The following is a 22,217-nucleotide window of genomic DNA, read 5'->3' on the forward strand; positions in this document are numbered from 1 at the left end:
TGATTATTATGTACATAATAATTTTTAATTATTAAAAATTATAATAAAAGCAAAAAATAAAAATAAGCCCATAGGAGAACTAAAATCAAACCTTTGCCTTTTTAATATTATGTTCGAAGGGACTGAGTTACCACTTCAGCCTTTACTATAATAGAACCAGTGAAGCAAGCTAATATATTATTATTCAACATAGAAAAAACCCTCGTTCTCCCTCTTGCTCTCTCCTGGAGACAGAGTAAGAAAGCACACTGTAAAGCTTTTCTTTTCTTAGGAATTTTACTGACTTTATAGAGACAATTGCCACTGCTAAGAATAGAGATGTGTATGCTCTGTTGATGACAATTGCAAAAGATAGGAAAAATTCTTGCAATGTTAACACTTTATACAAAATTTAGTTCTAGTTCTAATGCTGACTAACTCTGATACCTTGGTCAATTATCTTCATCTCTCTGAGCCCCCAGTGAAATGGTTTAACAGCTTTGTGTTTCTAGATAGAGGAGCGATTGGTTTCTGAGATGGGACAGTTCCTCATGGTTGGGAATGTCCTGCACTCTGTAGATGTTTGGCACTTCTGGCCCCCAGGTACTAAATGCCAGTAGCATTCTTAGTCATTATGACAACCAGAAAAATGCCATCTGCATTTCCAAATGCACTCCTCCTTTGGGGGAAGGTATCATCCCAACTCGAGAAACACCATACATGATTATCAAGAACTAAGGTTCTTGAGGTCTAGTATTTTATGATTCTACAAAATACAGTTCTAACTATGTCTATTAGAAATAAGTCATTTTAATTTTAAGAAGATTAATAATGATGACAAAACAATAATAATATCCACTGAGTACTTCCTAAATGTGCTGTGCTACATGCTTGTAAGGATTATCCCATTCAATCTACTAATGAACCTGCAAAGTAGATCTTATTAATATTCCAATTTACAGCTAAAGACAGTGACCCTTAGAAAGATTAACCGTTCAAGGCGACACAGCTAGTAAATACTGGGGTGAGGATGAGGAAGTGATAAAGGTAGGGAGGGGCTGGGAAAGGGGGAGCTAGCATTTATTGGATACTAAGTGTCAAACGTTGTGCTATGTAAGTTTATTACATCCTCTGTCTCATTGAACCTCTCACAACCCTGAGGTATGCATATTTTATTACTGTTATTTTACAGATGAGAAAGGCAGGGATCAATGTAGTTACACATTTGACTATTTGACTGCTTCTTTTTTTGTTGTTTGTTTGTTTTTCTGCTGTTGTTTTCTTTCATGTACTATTGCCCCCCAGTAATCAAAGGCTTCCATGAGGTTATTTTTAACAGAGCTAAAAAATGGGTCCAATTAGACCCTCAAAAGTGGAAGTATAGGTTTAGCTGCCTCATCTCTTCTTCATTGGACAGGAAATGATGAAAATGATTAATTAGCGAGCAGTAAATGAGTCCATTGGATTCATTAATTCCTTCAGCAGACATTGCACCACTAATTTCTCTCCCTTTGCCCACATCTCCAGGCTTTCTTCCTGTGTTTCTTCACCACTCCCCACATCTGACCAAAGAGTTTCTCTCCCATCCCCACTTATCAAGTATTTAGGGAATTAAAAGGGGTGAACAAGTTAGTCATGTTCTTTTTAAAGTTTCAAAGTGACTGCTGTAGACAGGGAGAGATTTCCTCGGTGTTACGGAGGATGAAAATCTTTCTTGATGCCTTATTTGTACGTGTGTGCTCTTGACGCTGATGATAAAAAACTGTGATGCCATCGGCTTATGGATTACTGTGGAAATGACTCAAGATAACTGATCAGAGAGTGGGTGACTCATAGCTAAATCACCACCAGACACCAACTGGCTCCTGCTGCGTGCTCTCTCCTGGGATGAGAAGGATGGATGTGATAGGCCTATTTTAAATGTTAAGTGGTTGGAGCACATTCTGTCTCCAGGCTTGGAGAATGTCCAGCTGAAATTCACTCCTACTTGGAGTATGTCAGAAACCTGCTACTACGGCAGTGAGTTTGCATTATGGAAGCAGGATCTGCATTTGTATAGCATCATCCAGGCACAAAGGTTGGAGCTCTCCCCAGTAGGTTACTTTAGAGCCTTTGCCACACCCCTCCAGGGAGGGGAAATGTAGCTTCAGTTTTAGAGTAGGAGAATCTGAGTCAGAATGATGCACCAGATGGCCATTCTGTGTCCAGGTTGTTGAGAGCAACACTGGAAACTAATATAGGGTTGGAAGATGGGGCTAGAAAGGTCCTTCAAAAGCATTATTCAGATGAAGATGCTGCATCCAAAAGAGATTAGGTTACTTGCCAAAGGTTATATAATTTATTAGCAGCAACAGCAGTGGCAGAACAAGGGCTAGGGAGTACAGATTCCTGATCTACCATACCAGTCTTTTAAAACTTCATCGTGCATAGTGTTAACAAATTATTCTGACACTTGTTAAAATGGTAAGGAAGACTTTATTCAGGACTCCTGCAATAGGGGTATTGCAATAGTGGAAATGTTTGGGGCTCAACTCTGAATACAACAAGGATAAATGGGGATTTATAGTTGAAGGGCAGAGGGACGGGATCACTGGATGAAAAATTACTCAGAGAAGACATCAAGGCTGAGGGGATTCTTGCTAAAGACAGGCCAAGAACTTACACACCAAAGGTGGGGGATGAGGAACTTAATCAGATGTCAAGGGTGGGGGATTGTCACTAAAGTGACTTACAGAATTCTTACTGCAACTAGGCTAGGCAGGCTGAAGACAGGACAGGTAGGGGCTAGGCAGGACCGCAAAGGAGACTGACTAAAGTCTGGTCAAGGACAGAGTCTTTGTCAATAAGAATTAGCTGGGGATTGTGTTAGAGTAAGATTCTGATTCAGCAGGTCTGGGGCTGGGCAGGAGAGTTTGCATCTTTAATAAGCTCCTGGGTGCTGCTGCTGCTGGTCTTTGGCCCACTCTTAGAAATAGCAAAGCTTTAGAACACATTGCTACACCACACACCAGGGTATCTAGTTCTTTAGTAATAGGAACATGATTTCTCCTAAGTTTTTGGTAGGGGGGCACCAGGCTAGCTTGCTCCTTTCTCCTACCCTTCTCCTTTCCTCCTTTTCCCCTCCTTTCCTTGCTTCTTTCTTCCTTTTCTCTCATTGTATTCGGCAGAATGCTGGAACCACAGAAGGTCAATAAATACATCCTGACTTGACTAGAAGGTGGTTGCTAATAGAGAATGTCTGGGATTAAAATGAACACTGCTGTCAGATGAAGGAGTGTTTTCAACGTGATTTCTAGGTAATCAATGAGGCTGGTGCCTTGTCCAAGTCAATCTATGAGCGGATGTTTAAGTGGCTGGTGGCACGTATCAAGAGGGCCTTGGATGCCAAGCTGTCAGGCAGTTCTTCATTGGCATTCTTGACATCACTGGTTTTGAAATCCTTAACATGAGTATATTTAGTAAGAATGAAGTCAATGCATACTTACAAGAGATTAGGAAGTGTGGTGATTTGCACATGGGAAAATATAGTCAAAGCATGATGAAATTCTGTGCAAAACTTAAGGTTGTCTTGGTTGGAAAAGAACTGTAATTAATAATAATAATTATTCTAATTCATACTATTAAGCATCTCTTAGTTTCACAATTCAGCCTTACATAAAGGGGAATAGAGGCAAAGGAATCTTTTATGATTTTGAATTGTAATACCATTAAATGTTACTTTATTGTATAATCTTTAGTTTGTAGGTATAGCTGAAGGAAGCAAGAATTGAGCGTTTGTTACTTGTTGGGTCTATTTGCCATCCTATAATAGTGTTATGGTTCTCTCTTTACATTTTTGCAAGTGAAGTTCAATTTTAACTCTTTTTCATACCTATTTATATCTTTGAAGCATAATAGCCTTGAGCAACTTTGCATTAATTTTACCAATGAAAATTACAACAGTTCTTCAACTGGCACTTGTTTATTTTGGAGCAAGAGGAATACAGGAAAGAAGGCATTGACTGGGTGTCCATCGACTCTGGTCTGAATTTGCAAGCTTGCATCGATCTCATTGAGAAGGTGATCTATGTTTCTTGCCTTGTTCATTTTCATTTAAGGAGACTTGTCCCTACTTGCCATGTTGATCCATGTCAGGAATCAGACTCTGGCGGGGGATGGAAAATGGGGGAGGAAAGCCCTACACATTTTGCCTTAATGGTCTTTGTGTGCAGCACCCGTGGCATCCTAACTCAACTCTCCCGACAGCTGCCCTGCTCCATCATCTCTAACGCAGACTTTTGCTACACATTTGCTGCTTATGCACAGCCTCCACTGTCAATGCGTGAGGAAACTTGTCAAGATTAAAAATGATCATGCTCTTGACTGGAAAAACACAGAGCTGAAAATATGAGCACTGTAGGGGCTGGCTGATTAACATGAGGTGAATGAGTAGACCCAGAGCAGCTTAACGAAATTTGGCAAATTAGCATGCAAACAAACAACTGCCATCAATCCTCGAGGCCACTACCTTGCAGGGTGTAGTTTGTTCATTTAATTGGACAAGTACCAGTTAGTTTAAGTAATTTATGACAATACTTCATGGCTTATTAGTAAATTAGCTGCACTGTACGGTTTCTAAATTCAGTGATGTCCCCGTACTCTGAAATCCTTCCACGTGTTCTGGGAAAGATGAACAGGATTTGCTGGGGAAATTCTGTATGGTCTTTTCCGTGGCTTTGTCCACGGGGGCAGGCATGGCAGCATGTTAGCAGTTACATGCCCCTTGTGTCTCGCCGTAACAGTGGATTGCAGTGAATCTTGCAGACGGGTCTGGGCAGGCTGAAGCCTTTGACTTTCTGAAAGCTCTCGGGCTATGCTGTCGCATTTGATTCTCAACAACCCTGTTAGAAAGGATCTAGGGTGACTGACCTCTCACGGTCGTTTGCAGGCCTCAGATTTTATCAGTCAGTGTCCTATCAATTTTATTTATTAGGCTTCAGGTGAAACTAAATCTTCCTTGAAAATAACTATTATTCCTAACAGGAGTGGATATCACATTGATTTTATTTATTTTATAACCAGTAACATTCCTAGGGGGAGGACAGGGTGATTAAAAAAAATAATGAATCAACTTTGAGCTGATGAAAAATAATGATAATGACGAACCCACTATGATCTGGTAAATGTTTTCCGGCATTATAAAAGCTATAGTTTTCTGGTTAGAAATGAAGCTGAAGCATAAGAACTGTAGGTCCTCAGAGGGACAGACTTAGCTTCTGGCAATTGTCACCTGTAATATCTGCTCACTTTGATGATACCAAGATACTGTTTTCAGGCAGGAAGGTGGGACTTAGACATTATTAAGATCCTGATGTCTGTGAATGTTACTGATTTTTAGTTGATCTGAAGCCTGTTGTCTCATTTATGTCAGTCTCGGTTATTCCAAATAATACATTACTAACATGGATGTAATTTCCTGTTGTATTTTCTACTGATATGATAAAATGAGAAAAAAAAAATACTGACCAGATGATAAAAAGAAAAAATAAGTCTCTTGTTATTCTCTGAAGGATTTCAAAGGAACTCAGGTCAGGAAAATAAAGGATATCAAAACCTTCCTTGAAAAGATTCTGTATTTTGAAAAGACCCATTATATTGATTCAGGCTATCTGAAGAAGATTTGTAGCAAATATTAATGACCAGACTTACTCCTTGAAATAGAAATGAATCATGGGAAGTTTTTATTTTTTTATTTTTTGAGACAGAGTCTCGCTCTGTTTCCCGGGCTAGAGTGCCGTGGCGTCAGCCTAGCTCACAGCAACCTCAAACTCCTGGGCTCAAGCGATCCTCCTGCCTCAGCCTCCCGAGTAGCTGGGACTACAGGCATGTGCCACCATGCCCGGTTAATTTTTTCTATATATTTTTAGTTGTCCAGCTAATTTCTTTCTATTTTTAGTAGACACGGGGTCTCGCTCTTGCTCAGGCTGGTCATGAACTCCTGAGCTCAAACAATCCTCCCTTCGCTGCCTCCCAGAGTGCCAGGATTATAGGCGTGAGCCACCGCACCTGGCTTGGGAAGTTTTTAAAATTCGAAAGAACTGAAATATATCAATATGTACAAAATGTTTTTTAATATGCATCTCTCTGTGTGTAAGGAAAAAGGATTTTCATACATAAAGGTTTTAAATTTTTAAGTTTATAAAAAGTTTATATCAAACTGAAATAAAAAATGTATTTTAACAACAACTTTAATTGTTAATTTGGTCTTCAAGCTCACAGTGACCTCCTTCCATATATATGCTGTGAACAAATCTATTATAGAATTAGCTCACACTTATTTCATTACTTGAAATATTCTAGTTTGTTTAACACTTGAGCATCAATAATTTATATATTAAATTATTAATATATGATTACATATTTACAGTTATACATAAGGCACTGGTAAAGGGATCATCCCTATTATTTCTTAACAATCGTACCCTAAGTTACATATTTAAAAACTTGCTGTTCTTCAGTATAGTCACATTGGAAGGCTACTTTTTCTTCCAGTAATTCAGCTCTTTTGGAAAGTTTCTTACAGGATAGAGACTAGGATAAGGTTTTAGAATTTTACTAGGTTCAAGAGAATATTTGCTTCCAAACTGATCATCTTACTAGATTTTGAGTCTAAACTGTATTACCTAGCTTGGTCACATTATTCCCTTTATGTGCCTGACTTGGCCTGAATAACTTTGGATTGTTTCTATACAATCATATACCATCAGACAACAGGAATTTTCCACGTGTCAGTAGTCAATGGTATCAGGTATACCAAAGAAAGTCCTAAAAGTCTTTTAAATCCTGGCAGAATTTTGGCATTATATAAGTGTTTTTGCCTCCCAAGGGGAGCTCCTTGGATGTGCTAATTCTTATGTTTTTAGTCTAAAATGAATCATATTACTATCTAGCTATATCTTATATGCACATGAATATTTTTTTGAAACACATAACTTCATGCTTTTTTTGTTGGCAACTCTTACTTTTTGTCTGTTAACCACGGCAAAGCAGCCAAGTTCCCAGCATTCAAACTTGTACGTCCCAGTGTGCACCTGTCAATTAATTACTTAGCAGAAATTTGCCGAGGGCCTACACTTAAGTCACCTTGGCACCTACTATGCTAAGGGTTATAAGGAATGCAAACTCCAGAAGGCATCATCTGGCAATTAAGGAATTTTTAGTATAATTGGAAAGATGTCTTGAAATTAAAACTTCTATTGTTTTGTTGTTTTTGTTGCTAAACAAGTAAATCTGTTTAGCAACCACTTATTTTGGTCACTTCCTCTTCACCCCATTGGTGAGAGAGGGAATCTTGCCCTAGGGTTATGGGATGGCTGAACATATGACATCCAACACCGGACAGATGAGATCAGCATCTTATTAGTCACAGATGCTCACAGCGTGTGGGGGGAGACACCCCATGTGATGTAGGGCCACAAGGGGGTGCACTGTGAATAGAGTGAACAAGCGGGAGCTGTGGGAGGCAGGCTTTGTAGTAATAGTAGAGCGAGGTGAGCCCAGGGTCCCGCAGGAGGATGTGGTAGGCTTGTTTGAATAATTTCACGGGCTGGCAGGGAACTGAAACCCATTACTCAGGGATAAGCAGACACTGGGCCTGGTCCCTGTCAGAAGGAGGTCTGTTTGGCTAGGGGTGCGGGGAACGTGGCCAGTGTTCCCTGCAAAAAACCGGGTCCCTTTGGTAGAGTTGCAAGGGATAAGAAAATAATAGAGAGAAATGGAAAATGGAAGAAATAAAAGAATACACTGAGACAAAGATATAGTTTTATAAGTTTATAAAGATTATAGGCAAAGCGGGAGCTCAGGGGGCTCGGACCTCTCCGTTGGTCTCAAAAAAGCCCTGAATGAGGTCTTACATGGTAACTTATAGGAAACAGTGAACAATTGTCAGGGGTAACAGATTTACATAACAACAGGTAGTTCCTCTCAGGTTAACAGATTTTCAAAAGGCTTTTACAGAAGGCTTCTACAGATTCTTTAACTAATTCTATTTACCTGAGCAAACGGTTACAAAGTCTTTGAAAGGTTAATTTCTAAATTCTAAGGTAAGTTTATCATTTAAACAGAGGGGTTAAACAGAGATATACAAGCTCCATGTTTATTAGGTTATTGTGAATGGAGACAGGTAGTCTAGAGTAGTTTAAACAAAACTTTGCTTTTGGCCCATTGGGAAGCTGGCCTTTCCGGGAAGCTGTTTGTTCCAGAGGGCACTCCATCGTCAGCTCTCAGCCTATAGTTTTTAACAGATTCGCTTGTGCTTTACAAAGCAAATCCAATTCTTTAGGTCTGAGAAACGCGGCGCCTCATGGGATACAGCTGCTACTGCCTTTCAGAGACGCCCTTCCAGTGTAACAGCATTCGAAATGCAAACCACATTCACCTATGCCTTCAGGGCAAAGCTCTGTAAAAACTCCTAAGACAGATCCTGTCCCAAAACACGTTTAATACTAATTCATGGAGCAACATAGGGGCTTAACCCATGGAAGCACAACGGGAGGGGAACTCGCAATTAGGTCGTTTGAGCCCCTCCTGATTTTTCTCAGATATCACAACACACATAATGTTGGGCCTTAATTTTAGGCTTAATACCACATTACTGTGTGTAAGACTTTGCATGGAATTCTGTAGAAAATGTAAGCATTTGTTATAAATAGCTCTTGCCTTCAGGAAGTATGCAGTCAGGTGAAGGATTTGTAAGTCTAATAAATGTAAAAATGCATTTAAAAATCATTATGTGCCGTATAAATTCAATTAAAGGCACAAAGGCCCAAGAGGTCAGAAGAACAGAAGTTATCTCTGTTTGTAGGAATCTAGAAAGGGCTGCATGGAGGGGAGTAAAACTGCAGCTAGATCTTAGGGAGCAGATATAATTTCAGCAGGTAGAGATAGAAAGAAGGTTGGAGGACAGGTAAGAGCAAAGGCATAGGAACAAGAAAGCAAAGGACATGTCCTGACACGTTGGTCTAGTTGGAGATAGAATACACAGAAGGAGGTGCCTAGAAGAAAAAAAAAAAGGGCCAAATCATGAAGGGATTTTAATTAATTCATACCTTATTTTAGGGTGATAGGGAGCCACAGAGAGTTCTGAGCTGGGCAATGGAGTAGTACTCAGAGCTGCTGGTGTTTAATCTGGTGGGTTTGTGTATAATGTTGGGGATGGGAGGAAAGGCATCCAGGTGAGAATTAAAGAGGTGCTGACCCAGGACAGCAGAAATGGAAGTAGTAAGAAAGTGACAGATATAAAAGAGAGGAAAGTAGAATTGATAATATTTGAAGAGGGAGTGGTCAGAGCACTACTGTTCTGAGTCAGGGCAACTGACTCAAACCATCTACTGTGCAATATAGGACAATTGATGCTAGCAGAAAGGACAAAATTGCTTTTTTTCTGACTTATTTGGAAATTAATTTGCTGGAGGGTCCCATATATATTAGAAGTTTTATAGCTCCTGAGCACTCGGGAAATGGAGATGCCCCTGAAGAAACTGTGTTTTTCCTTCATCAGTGGTTTAATTGTTACCTTTTGATCTATAAAATCTATTTGCTTTACATAAAACTTCCATTCATCCCAAAGTGGAAGTTGGCATCATTGGAGACCCAAGAAAATGAGGACCTCATGTGTCAGAGATGGCTCTGCTTGAGGTGGGAACTGCCGCTCCTTCTGAGGCTTTGCCACAACCCTCTGGTTAACAGTCCCCATTCAAGGGGTTGCTTAAGTTTCTAAATGATTCATTCCTGTTTTCACTGAAGATTGGCTATAGGCATGGCAGGAAAATACCTGGTGCATGATGGGAATCCATGCCTCCAAGAGCGTACACCAGTGAATCTACTTTATCAGATTCCCTTCCCCTGTTCCTTCCCCTCTCCCTTCCCCTCTCCCTTTCCCCCTCCTCCTCATTTCTGTCTTTGCCAAGGACTCACAAAGTTAGTGGTGGCAGGAGCAAGACAGATGTTGGTTTCACTTAGAATACTTTGTCCTCACATAGAATACTTGACATCCTCACTCTGTATTATTTCCCACCTAGATGCTTGGGATGAAGGAAGGTACCCAGAACACTGCAGTGTTAGAGTTTTTGGTGGGCCAGGTGCCGTGGCTCACACCAGTAATCTCAGCACTTTGAAAGGCCGAGGGAAGAGGATTGTGTGAGCTCAGGAATGCAAGGTTATAGTGAGCTATGAATGGGTTACTGCAGTCCAACCTGGCTGACAGAGCGAGACCTTGTCTCTTAAAAAAAAAAAAAGTTATTGGTGGAATGTTGTTCAATATACTTTCTATAAAATATAGGTCTGTGAGAATATACAAAAGAGAGAGATAGGAAATTATAGTGCATATATTGGAGAGATAGACTCAGGTGGATCAAAAGCATGACTTTAAATATCTAATGAGCCACCACATGGAAAAGGCATTAGATTCGTTTGTATGGCTCTAGTAGAAGAATTTAGAATAAGGATTCTAAACGGCAAGCAAATTTTGTCACCCATCCAGAGCCTTGACTCAGAGTTGGTGTTTTCTCTCTCCGTGGAAATATTCGAGTGTAAGCTAACTAGCCTTTTGGAAGGAAATTATAAGGGGAATTCAAGGATTTATTAGGTGGGTTGGACAAGAACTTTAATATCTCTTCCAAACCTGAGAGTCTGTGGTTGCTAGGTACAAAGGGTTGACAGAAAATATGAAATCTGTTTTGTTGGGGCGAGTGGTCACGTTCTATCTTGCTTGTTCTATCTTGGAATTCTCACAGCATTTTATCCGTACCTCTGTTTTGTAGTCTATATATTATGTGCACATCTTCCTGGCTAGATACTCTGGAACCAGAACCCATGTCTGATTCATCCTGATACAACCCGAAATGTTTGGTACAGTGATTTGCTCATAAAAATCATAAAAACACTTCAAAAATATTTGTGGAGTAGATAATTGAACCTATAAATACACAAATACATATGCAAACATAAGAATCCCTGGCTTCCCCTGCCTCTAAAACCTGTTTTCCCCTGTGTGTATGTTTCTGTGTGTGTCTGCATGTTTACGTTGGTTTATGGCAGCATCTATTACTGAGTTACTCAGGCCAAGAACTTCTTTTTCTTACACACCACATTCTATCCATCAGCAAGTTGGCACCCAGCTCTACTTTCAACACGTATCACATTTCTAACGACTTCTCACAAGCTCCAACACTATCACTCGCCTAGACCAGCAAACTATGGCTCTGTGGACTGAATGCAGCCTGCAGCCTGTTTTTATAAAGTCTTATTGTAACATTGCCACACTCATTTTGTTTATATGTCATTAATAGCTACTTTCAATGCTACAATGGCTGAGATGATGGCAAATGTGTGACAGAGACTATAGGGTCCTTTAGAGAAAAAGTTTGCTTAAGGAGGTTATAAAGTTTTCTGTCACATATTTGTTTGTTTTTACAACCCTTTAAAAATGTAAAACCATTCTTAGCTCACTGGCTTTCCAAAACAGACTGCAGGCAGGATTGGGCCCACGAGCTCCACTTTGCCCACCACATTGTAAACCAATGATCGCTTTCAGGCATAAATCAAATCATATCACTTCATGTTAAAAATCTCCAAAGGCCTCTTGTTACACTTAAAATAAATTCCACGTCTTACACAGCCTATACGGCCCTTGATGTCCAGCTACTGCTTACCTCTCTGACATCTTACCACATGCTCTGTCCAGCTAGCTTCGCTCTGTCCACACTGGCCTCTGGGTGCCAAGGGTGCTCCTTCCTCAGTGCCTTTGCTTGCTTCATTTTTCTGCCCGGAATACTTGTACGCTGATCTTCTTAGGTTGCTCTCATTCAGGTCAGAGGGGGTCTTACCCGATTACCTTGTCTAAAATAGCTCCCCTCCAGGCCCCTCCTCAATCATTCTCTGTGTCTTTACTTTGTGTGATTTCTTCAGAGCACTTATACGAAGCTAAGTTATTTATTTTTTATAGTTATTTCTTTGTTTGCTTGCCTGTTGTCTTGTCTACTACACTAGAATGTAAGTGCCTAGAGGACAGGCACTTTTTTTTTCCAACTGTATGGTAGATATCTGAAGAGACAGGTGCTTTGTGTATGTGGCTCCAGAAATAGTAGGTATTTAGTAAATATTTGTTGAATGGATGGTTGGCTAGTTATATGCAGTGAATATCCTTCCCTTTGTCACCTATTTAGGTTCCTGGGAAAGAATTTATTCTGACCTAGTACTGAAAGGACTGTTTCCTGGTGTGTTTTTTTGTTTGTTTGTTTTTTTAATCTGCTGCTCATATGCACCTCCATAGCCAATGGGCATCCTTTCCATCCTTGAAGAGGAATGTATGTTTCCAAAGGCTACAGGCATGACTTTCAAGACCAAACTCTTTGGCAACCATTTTGGAAAGTCGGTTTATCTCCAGAGGCCCAAGCCAGATAAGAAGACATATGAAGGTCATTTTGAACTTGTCCATTATGCAGGAGTGGTGAGTTACCTCTAGAACCTTAGCCCTGCATTTTCCTGGCTCTGTTTCCAATGCACTCAGCCAAAGTCCTTAGATAATATTTAAACAAAATTTAGATTAAATGAAGAGAAGAACAAACTCGTCTCAGTACCAGAAAAAAAAAATACATGCAACGTAGCCCTTTAGCACTCAGGAAATAAAATGCCCATACCACAACACCGTTCCGTGTGCACAGAGGTCAAAAATTTCTAGATGGACTCTCTCACCCCAACTCAAAGCAGGACAGCTTCTGAAAGGCATGGACACCATCAAAGTCAGGGGCTTTCCCCTTATTTGTCCTTCCTTTTAACTTAACATTGTGTGATTGAGTGATTTCTATTGATCTTTTTATTGAAGATTTTTTTTTTATTCTCCCATAAAGAAATAGTCAATGTAAAGTAATGGTTTCCAAACTATGGCCAACAAAGGTTTCCAATGACCCTCTCTGCCTCTCCTCATTTCCCTGCTGGTGTGAGGGCCCCTTTCTTCTGCTTTTCTGCCTCTGGCCAGTGATTCTGGCTGGAACAAAAAGAGAATTGATAAAGGATAAAATAATATTTCAACCTAAAAATGGCCTGCCAACTATACTCACAGATAGGCTTATAGTTCTCTTTTTTGATATCCTGTCATATTAATTATGATATTTATAGCAAAATACCATAATTTCTAACATTTTTTCTCTTAATTTTTATTTTTAATTATTATGGTTACATAATAGTTGTATATGTTAACAGGATGCATGTGATGTTCTGATACAGGCACACAATGTGTAAGGATCAAATCAGGGCAATTGGGGTAGCCATCACCTCAAGCATTTATGCTTTGTGTTAGGAACATTTCAATTTCACTTTTAGTTATTTTAAAATATGCAATAAATTATTGTTAACCATAGTCACCCTCTTTTGAGTGCTCACTGTGTTTCGCGGACAGTTGGGTCATTTCATCTATTCTTGCCCATGAAGGACTGCTGATTTGAATTGTTTCTACTGGAAACACCATTCAATCCTTCCTTCCTCTCTATCTTTCTCTCCCACTTCTTCCCCTTTCTCTTTCTCTCTCCACTCTCCTCTTCCTGTCTCTCCTTTTCTTTTGACAGTGTAAATGGTAAAGCTTGAGAATCTCTTTGGGCTGCACAATGGACTTTTAAAGTATTATTCGGTACTGTTATGTGAAGCTGATTTAAAGTTAAAGGACCCACGTAATTTGTGATTTTTTAAAGTAATGAACAATTTGCTATGTAAATTTATGCATTTTTTTCCCTTTGTTACCTGAAATGCATGTCTTTCCAAAGGTACCTTATAACATCACTGGTTGGCTTGAAAAGAACAAAGACCTCCTTAATGAAACAGTGGTGGCTGTATTTCAGAAGTCTTCCAACAGACTCCTGGCAAGCCTTTTTGAAAATTACATCTGTACCGACAGTGGTGAGTCACATAATTTCCCTTGATTTTTCAGCCTCAGAATGGAACCCGTGGCTGCCTCAGCTTTTACAAAAATCCTTGCTTCCTTACTGTGACATGTTCTGCTCCCTGTGGTCTGAGTCGTCCCCTCCTTTTAGCCTGTCTGTTCTCAGGCTGGTTCTTCAGGGAAATGGTACTAGTGCTCTAAGATAGATATATTTCAAGGAGTCTGTTTCTGGTTTGTTTTATCTTCTACTCGACCTAGCTGCAAAGGGAGAACAAAAAAATCATGTTTCAATGAATGAGTTGGGGGCAATAACAAGCCCAAAATACATATACATATATATGGGTTTGTGTGTGTGTGTGTGTGTGTGTGTGTGTGTGTGTGTACACTTTCCCCAAATATATATTTATATATATTTTTTCCTCAAATATCTTGGAATTCTCTTTCACAGTGCTCTATGCACGTGGGGTTATTAGAGGCTTCATGAAGGCAGGGATTATGTCTGACTTGTTCAGCTGTAGCCTCTAGCATGTGGCAAATGTCACTTCAGAAGGCACTCCATAAATACTTATTTACCAACTAACAACTAACCTTGTTTAATAGTTTGTAATTTACAAAGCACTTTTAGATACATTACCTTACTCAATTTTGTCGTGGCCTTTTCAGGTATATACAAAAGGGAATCTCTCCCTGTCTTCTGTTAAGTAGCATCCTCAGTTTTACACATCTAAATGGCAATGCTAGATAGGAAGCAGGATTTCTGTTTCCTAGTCTAGTGCCTAGTCCACTCTCAGGATCTCCCCCAAACAAACAAACAAAACACAAAGATGGACAGGCTGCGTACATCTAGGATACAATGCAAACTTCTGCACCATTGTACTATGAATTTGAAGATTCTGAGCCAAGTTGCTAACACTAACCTCACAGCTGAACTAATGCCAACTGTAGAAGGAAGTTCTCCATGATTTACCAGCAAAAGTCACTGATTGGCAGCCCCTAAGCAGAACATAGCATTCAAACATATTTTGTTTGGTCCATATAGGTTAAACAATCAGAAGATTTCACATGTACATGTGGACTTCCCTTTTGTTTTGAACAATGGGAATTCTAGGGAAATAGAAAATCTGGCCTGCCTGGGTTCAGATTTCTCCACAGCAACAGTGGGGCAGAGTACAGGAGCTTTTCTTTAAATGCCAGGTGTATTCTTGCCTCCTAACATTCTCACTCTCCTCTTAGCTTACACCCAGACTCATGTTCACTCCTGGCTCCTCCTAGTCTGATTTTGGACTCCTGATTGACCTGGTCAGGGAGTGGAGAGAGAATTTAGAATTTAGCACTTCCTGGCTTTATTAGCACATGATGACATAATTTGGGAGTGTGCCTGAAACCCTCTGGGCCTGCCTCAAGAGAAGGTTGAGAAATGGAAGCTATTGTTTGGACCCCGCTAATCTTCAGGCAGTGCATTTGCTTGATTCTAATAGCTTCTAAAGTACCTCTGAGAAGTCTATTAGATAGTGGCCACATGAGCTTATGGCTCCCAGATGAGTAATTCTCTGATCATAAGAGATCAGAGAGTGGTTTGGGCAGACAATTAGAGAAGAAATCATTTTCTAACTCTTCAGGATGTGTGCTGTGTTCTTTGGAACTAGAAGAGAAGAATTGTCCAGAATGTTGTTTTTTTTTTTTTTTTTTGATAATTCTTTAAGTACTCCATGAAAATACTTGTCTCCAAGTTTCTGACCCATCCAAACATTAAATTGCTTATAATAACCACACTTTTTCCTGAGGAATCCAAATACTTTAAACCAGAGTTATAATTCTTTTAAAAAAATTAATGAAATGTAGTATTAGTCCCTTTCCATGGATGGAGAAATTGAAGTGCAAAGAAGTCAAGTAAGTCACTTAGAGACCTAGGGCATATCAAAAGGACATTAGTGATTAAACTTCATGACATCTGCCACCTCACAATTGCTACTCAAGCCCGGAGATTATTCTATTGGTTTTCCATATCGATAGCTAACCCATTTTCTCCAGGTTACCTATGGATTTTGTTGTTGCTGCTGTTGTATATCTTAATGATTTAGACTTTGCAAATGTTTTTAAAACAGTTTAGTTTAGCATAAGTTCTTTTGCTTCAAGAAAATGGAAATAGATTATTTTTAAGTAAATCATAAAAATTATACACAAATGTTGCCTCAAACACAGACAATATAGAAAAACTAAAAAGTACATAAAAATTATCTATAATCTCATGTAGAGAGGTAAAAACTGCTAACATTTTGGAATATACGCCTCCCAACATTTTTCATATTTATAGTTACCCATAGCACAACTGCACTTAAAAACATGTATACACACTCGGGACCATAATATACAAGATATAGACTTTGTAACCTACTTTTTCTCTTAAAATATGTCCTAGAAATATTTTCACATTAGTTATATGGATCCATGTCATCATTTTAAAAGGTTACAGTGTTTCATTGTGTGCATATTTTTTCATAATTTAACTAAGCTCCTATGATGGACATTTGTTGATTAATTTTATTTTTGCCTAATTTTTTTGCAATGATTAAAGAATGTTTCACTGAATATCTTTGTACAGTTGCCAGATTATATCCTTAAGAAAAAGCACTGGAAATAGACATTTTGTATTAAAAGACATAAAATGTTTTCGAAGCTTTTGGTAGATGTTGCCATATTGTTTTTAGAACTTCAATGAATCTGTGCTTCCATCAGAAGGGTATATTAATGGGACCAAAAAAAAGGGCTTTTAAAATGCTTCTTTCTTCTTCTTTCTTTCTTCTTTTAGCTATATCGTTTGAGGAGAAGAAACGCAAGAAAGGGGCTTCATTCCAAGCGGTAGCATCTCTGCATAAAGTGATTTTTGATCGCATTTATTTTTTATTCTCACAACCTGCATATGTTATTGGTTATTTGAAATTTCACATCTTCAAATAAAGTTAAAGTATCTGAAGTTAGCCAAGTTGGAAAAGTTGAAGTTTATTTTGGTGTTATCCGGAGCCTTAGTGGACACTGTTTGTGGCCCACCTGGGTCCCCTTTGTCATCCCTGTGCACATCTTCAGCTGATGTGGATATTGGCCCATAATAATCGCCAGTTGCCAGAATTGCCCTTGGTCAGATGCAAAGCTAGCCTGCCTCCTCGTCCTGCCCTCCAGACTTTGGCCTCTCCTTTGCCTTAAGGTGGGGGACCAATTACGGTACAAGTGGTATATTTGTGCTCACAGCTCCTCCACGGATCAGACTAAAGCTGAATCCACCTCATTGCTTTTTTTCTTCTCCTGCTCTACGCTGCTTCCCTCACTCTCGAAATAAATCTTTCAAACTGGAATTCCCATATCAGATTCTGCTTGTAGAGAAGCTGACCGAAGATAAAGATTCGCCACAGAGAGAAAACTTGAGAAACAATTTCTTTTTTCAAGACATTTTATTGCCCAACCATAAGTTATTGCTATCAAATTCAAAACAGGTAGAGATGATCCACAATGGAACTGTGTCTTTCAGATAAATATTGACTTGCCATAGGGAAGAAATAATGTACACTTGGTAGGCAGGAAAGAATGTTGAATTCATTATTTTACTGTTGATATTCTTCTTGGCTGTAAAATGAAGTGGATAGATTTGGAGATATTTGTGAGGTAGACTGGTGTTGTGCAAGGCAATTTTGTGTTTATTATGTGGATTAGTGATTTGTGATTGTGACATGGGTTAGTGATTTGTAAAGTGATTTTGTGTTTACTATGCTCTCCATTTTAGGAAAACCTAAATAAATTGATGACTAATCTGAAATCACAGCACCTCATTTTGTGAGATGCATAAATCCGAACGTGAACAAAATGCCAGGTAAGAACTTGATTTCTTTATAATTCACACTAGGAAGTACATTTGATTTCAGCTATATTGAATATTTTTTGAGAAACACTTACTAGTTTATTTTATATAAGGATAGATTTTCATATAGAAAAATTGAAGTAAGTTAAAAGTGAGGTCTTCAGAACCTCCCTAAGATTGACTCTAAATTGAACTTCTAGTGGATATATGGAGGGATTTCACAAAGCAGGCTCAATTGGACAAAATTAGAATGCTTGATATTACCATTTAAATTCCTCCTTGAATTTCATGCTAAATGTGGGTGAGCTCCTATGCCATTGTCTACAAGGGCAAAGTATAATAAAAAGCAATTGAATAATCAATTGAAGGATTCAGGTAGATATCTCGGCATAAAGGAAGTTATTTGGCCTGAATTATCTAAATTGAGATAAATTCATTTCTAATTTTTGAGAACTCCCTCTGTCTTCCTTCCTAATACTAACATCATGTTCCCTCTCCCAAATAGTATCTATTTTTTTTAAGTTATGTAATTCTGGGCAGTGGATACTTTTTGATGAGTGAATGAATGGTGGTAGGGGCATAATAGGTAGGTCCCCCTAGGTGGATGATGGTGAATTTTTTTTTTTTTTATGTCTCAAATTCCCAAAACAAAATTTTTACTTAAATTAACTACATTGATAGCTTTCCTTACATTATGTGTTTGAAGATTTCTGGCCATTCCTTTGGAATTATAAACCTCTCTGGAGCTTTGGTCAGAGGCTGTCAGCCTTGAAGGAGTGTATATGACAAGCCCTTGTGTCTTCAGAGCACTAACCACCCCTGTAATATGTAGCCAGATGTTGCTGGTTCTGATTTCGAGTATCTTGCATTTTCATTAACCTCCTTTTGATTAAGACCCCGATCTTGATAGTCTGTGGCCTATTTTGGGAAACTGTGATGCTAAACAATGATGCTGCAATTTGAGTTTTTGCAATGCAAACACTTCATGTTCATTCACGGCTGTATGTTTTTGCCTCATTGTTTCTTATCAGCTGGGTTTCTGAATGTGTCTAGGGACACTGCTTCCATCTAGCAAGGAATCTAATTAGCTGCCTCTATTTTGGAGCAATTCTGTTACCTATTAGAGTTGCCTCCCATTGAGTCAGCTCTGATTTCAGCAGGGTTGGTGGTTTTTTTTTTTAAAGTCATAAGACAAAGTTATGAGAAAAGCTTCATGATCTAATCAAAACAGTTCTTCATATGTGCTTAAGGGGAATGAGTGTGTTTGATTTTAAGGCGTCATAGGTCTCTCCTCCTGGCCCTTCTTATAGATCATCTGTGCCTGTCCATGAAAAGGATTGGAGCACAGCAATATGGGCATATGCCTTAAGTTTATTCTGTGACCTTGGGCATAGACAGGGTCATCTTCTTTTTTCATTTCTCTTATAAAACCATAGTAGGTGTTAGGAGGTATGCTCCTTGCCTTATTCCAGAAGACTTAATGAGGGCCAGATACAGTGGCTTCTATTGGCAATTGCAGCTGCCAGCTGTAGTAGGGCTTCTTTTGATGAATGAGGAGGTGATAGAAGGATGCTTATACCATAGAATGAAACTTAGGCTCTGTGAAGATAATAAGGGAAGAATAAAGGCTGGGATGTGAGCCAGTCCTTCCTGAACAAAATTGCAAGCAGAATTCTATGGTTGTGTCCATCTGCCCCTTTCTGTTTATTCCCCCTTCTCGTTACCCCATCTCCCTCCTACTTGTAGATGGCAGCTCCCTTTTGTGTTCTTATCACCCTCTCTAGCTGGTTTTTTGTTAGTGAATAAATGTCATACCAGCCATTTACATCCTAGCAAAAAATGTACTTTTCTCCCCTACCTTACAGGAGTATTTACTTATAAAATCTTATCTAACTGTGATAAAAGGGCTTGTTCCATGTTAAAGCAATTTCAGGGAAATCATATTTGGAGACTCCTGCATAATAGGATGGGTACTGTGAGTACCATCAGGCTGGGAGTGAGTGAACTCCTAGGATCTATCATGTAGAGAACATCAAATTTAGACTCTTTCTTTTTAACCCAATATGCAGAAATTGGGGCAAAATGTGGGATAGCAGGTTTTTTGGGCACAGATCCAACGTGACCTTTTTTTTTTCAGGTATAATGGATCCTGACTTGGTTCTACAGCAGTTGCGCTGTAATGGTATCTTGGAAGGAATTAGGATATACTGTGAAGGTTTGCCAAATCAACTGCTGTATGCTGATTTTAAACAAAGGTAAACAAACATACATTCTAGAATCCAAGAAGCCTGAGGCAGTCCATTCTGTTTTCCTCACTTTCCAAGTGTTTAGGCATGCATTGTTTGTTTGGTTGATGTCCTCCAGACTACAAATCGATGTGTTTTGGTGGTGGCGAGATATATGATGACAGGGTTCTATTATTATTTCCCCCTTAAATCTAACATCCATGTAACTGTAATATCCTTAAATCTCTATTAACAGGTAATAGACCCACATATAGAAGAAATATATACAGAAGAAACATATGGAGGCTGAATTGAATCTCTGAAATGTTGTATATACTTAATCGTAGCTGCCATCCAAGCAGGCTGGTGCTTTACCAGCAAGCCCGTGAAAGGAAGGAAGCAAGCAGGGTGTGTGGCAGGAGGCAGGAGAGGCATCTTTGCTTTCTCTTTCCTGAATTCTAGGAGTATGCATTTATAGGTCATCAAGCCTGAGCAAAGTGCGGCAGAGTAGAAAGAGTACCTGTCTTAGAGGCATATTTCTTGTTTTTCACCAAATCACCAATAGGGTGAAGGAATCTTAGAAAATACATTTAATGTCTCTGCTTTTCAGTTTCCTTATTTATACAATAGATTATATTCACACTTGCCCCCTCCCTCTCTTTCCCCATCCAATTCCTCCCTGCCTAAGTGAGCAGACAATCAAATGAGGTTGTCTCTAAAGCACTATAAAAAGTACAAACTATTATACCAATGCTGGGGATTATTAATTGTAGCATCCTCACTATTGCTACCGAGAGTTTTGTGAAAATGGAACATATTGGTAAGAGAGATAGAAGTCTATATCTCCTTTACTTCACTTGTTCAGATTTGTCTTTATTGAAATCATTTGATACCCTGACCCCAGGATTTATTCTTTACCTATTTTAAATTAGGTACTGCATTCTGAACCCCAGAACCTTTCCAAAGAACAAGTTTGTGAGCAGCAGAAAAGCAGCTGAAGAACTGCTTGGCTCCTTGGAGATAGACCATACCCAGTGCCAATTTGGAATCACTAAGGTAACCAGAAAACTGCAAAGGATGCATTTGGAGAAAAGTGGGAAGAAAGAGCGTATCTTAAAATACCTGTGAATGCTTAATTATAAGGCATTCTTCAGCTCTTGTGACCACAAATAGCACAAATAGAGCTCAGTTGAAGGTAGAAACTTCAGTGCTGTTTGAGAAAAAAAATATAGTCAATGCTTTTTAAACCTCAGTCTTGACACATTTGCATTTTTATAATTAGTCATCTAGGCAAATTTGTGCCAAGACATAAAATAGTGAATCAACCTTATGATGCTAGAAAATATGTATACATCTGAGCTAGAAAAAGGTGAATCAACTTCCTGGAGTTAATGGCTTGTGTGAGTGTGAACTGATTCATCCACAGTACTCTTTTAGGGAAAAATTTCTAGAAGATTATCTGAGTAATTTAATAACTTTAAAGTCAACCCCACTATCCAAAAAATTAATGCAAAACCAATTTCTTTAAATGTGATTCTCTAAATTCTACTTCATCTTAGATGATTTTGGTATATTGCACATATTTTGGGAAACTTCTAACTAACCAAAAGATTTGATTTGATCTGTAAGTCAAGTTTCTAATGACACCCATGTAAGGATCAAATTATTTGAGGGACAGTTGGAAGATCTAGGGTGAATAATTCAGAGAAATAGGACTCTGTAGGACATGGTTATAAAATATTACTTGACTCCCGCGTTTTCAGTACCTGAGAATCAGTTTCTGCTGTTTCTTATTTCTGCTGATTTTCATTGACAATGCCTTCCTTCCTGTGTATTTAGTTATTTTTGCTGTATGCCATTAATCTTGGCTGGGACTGACCCAGGCAAGGAAAGCTCCTAAGGCACAGATTTGAAGAAGGTATTCATTCTCAGGGTTGTGAAGGAAGGTTGAGAAGTACTCATTCTCAGGTTGTGTAAAGTGACTTTATGGAGGCACTTAGAGTGCTTTAGGTACCTTACTCACCTCACTTTGGTTGTTACTAATTATTCTTGAAAAAATATTTATGTGTATTCTTTGATGCCTAGGGCAAAAGTGTCTTCCTCTAGAGCAGGGGTCAGCAAACTATGGCCTAAGAGCCATATACAAGGCCTGTTTTTTATATGACCCACTAACTAACAGTGGTTTTACATGTTTAAAGAGTTGTTCAAAAACAAAGAAGAATATCCTACACAGATTGTATATGGCCTACGA

The 22,217-nt window shown here is 38.9% G+C and overlaps 1 protein-coding gene across 1 annotated transcript in view; it reads left to right on the plus strand.

Moving 5' to 3' along the window:
• The window catches only part of MYH15 (myosin, heavy chain 15), a 171,122-nt gene that overhangs the window by 33,939 nt on the left and 114,966 nt on the right, over positions 1 to 22,217 (plus strand). Inside the window, 11 exon segments of the mRNA XM_012645946.1 lie at positions 3,276 to 3,369; positions 3,372 to 3,448; positions 3,869 to 3,905; positions 3,908 to 4,038; positions 12,290 to 12,466; positions 13,776 to 13,908; positions 16,701 to 16,768; positions 17,667 to 17,697; positions 17,700 to 17,753; positions 19,879 to 19,996; positions 20,899 to 21,024. Of these exon segments, the coding sequence (XP_012501400.1) occupies positions 3,276 to 3,369; positions 3,372 to 3,448; positions 3,869 to 3,905; positions 3,908 to 4,038; positions 12,290 to 12,466; positions 13,776 to 13,908; positions 16,701 to 16,768; positions 17,667 to 17,697; positions 17,700 to 17,753; positions 19,879 to 19,996; positions 20,899 to 21,024 (1,046 nt within the window).

The sequence above is a fragment of the Propithecus coquereli genome, unplaced genomic scaffold (genome assembly GCF_000956105.1).
Source record: "Propithecus coquereli isolate 6110/MARCELLA unplaced genomic scaffold, Pcoq_1.0 Scaffold105, whole genome shotgun sequence".
Lineage (NCBI taxonomy): Eukaryota > Metazoa > Chordata > Mammalia > Primates > Indriidae > Propithecus > Propithecus coquereli.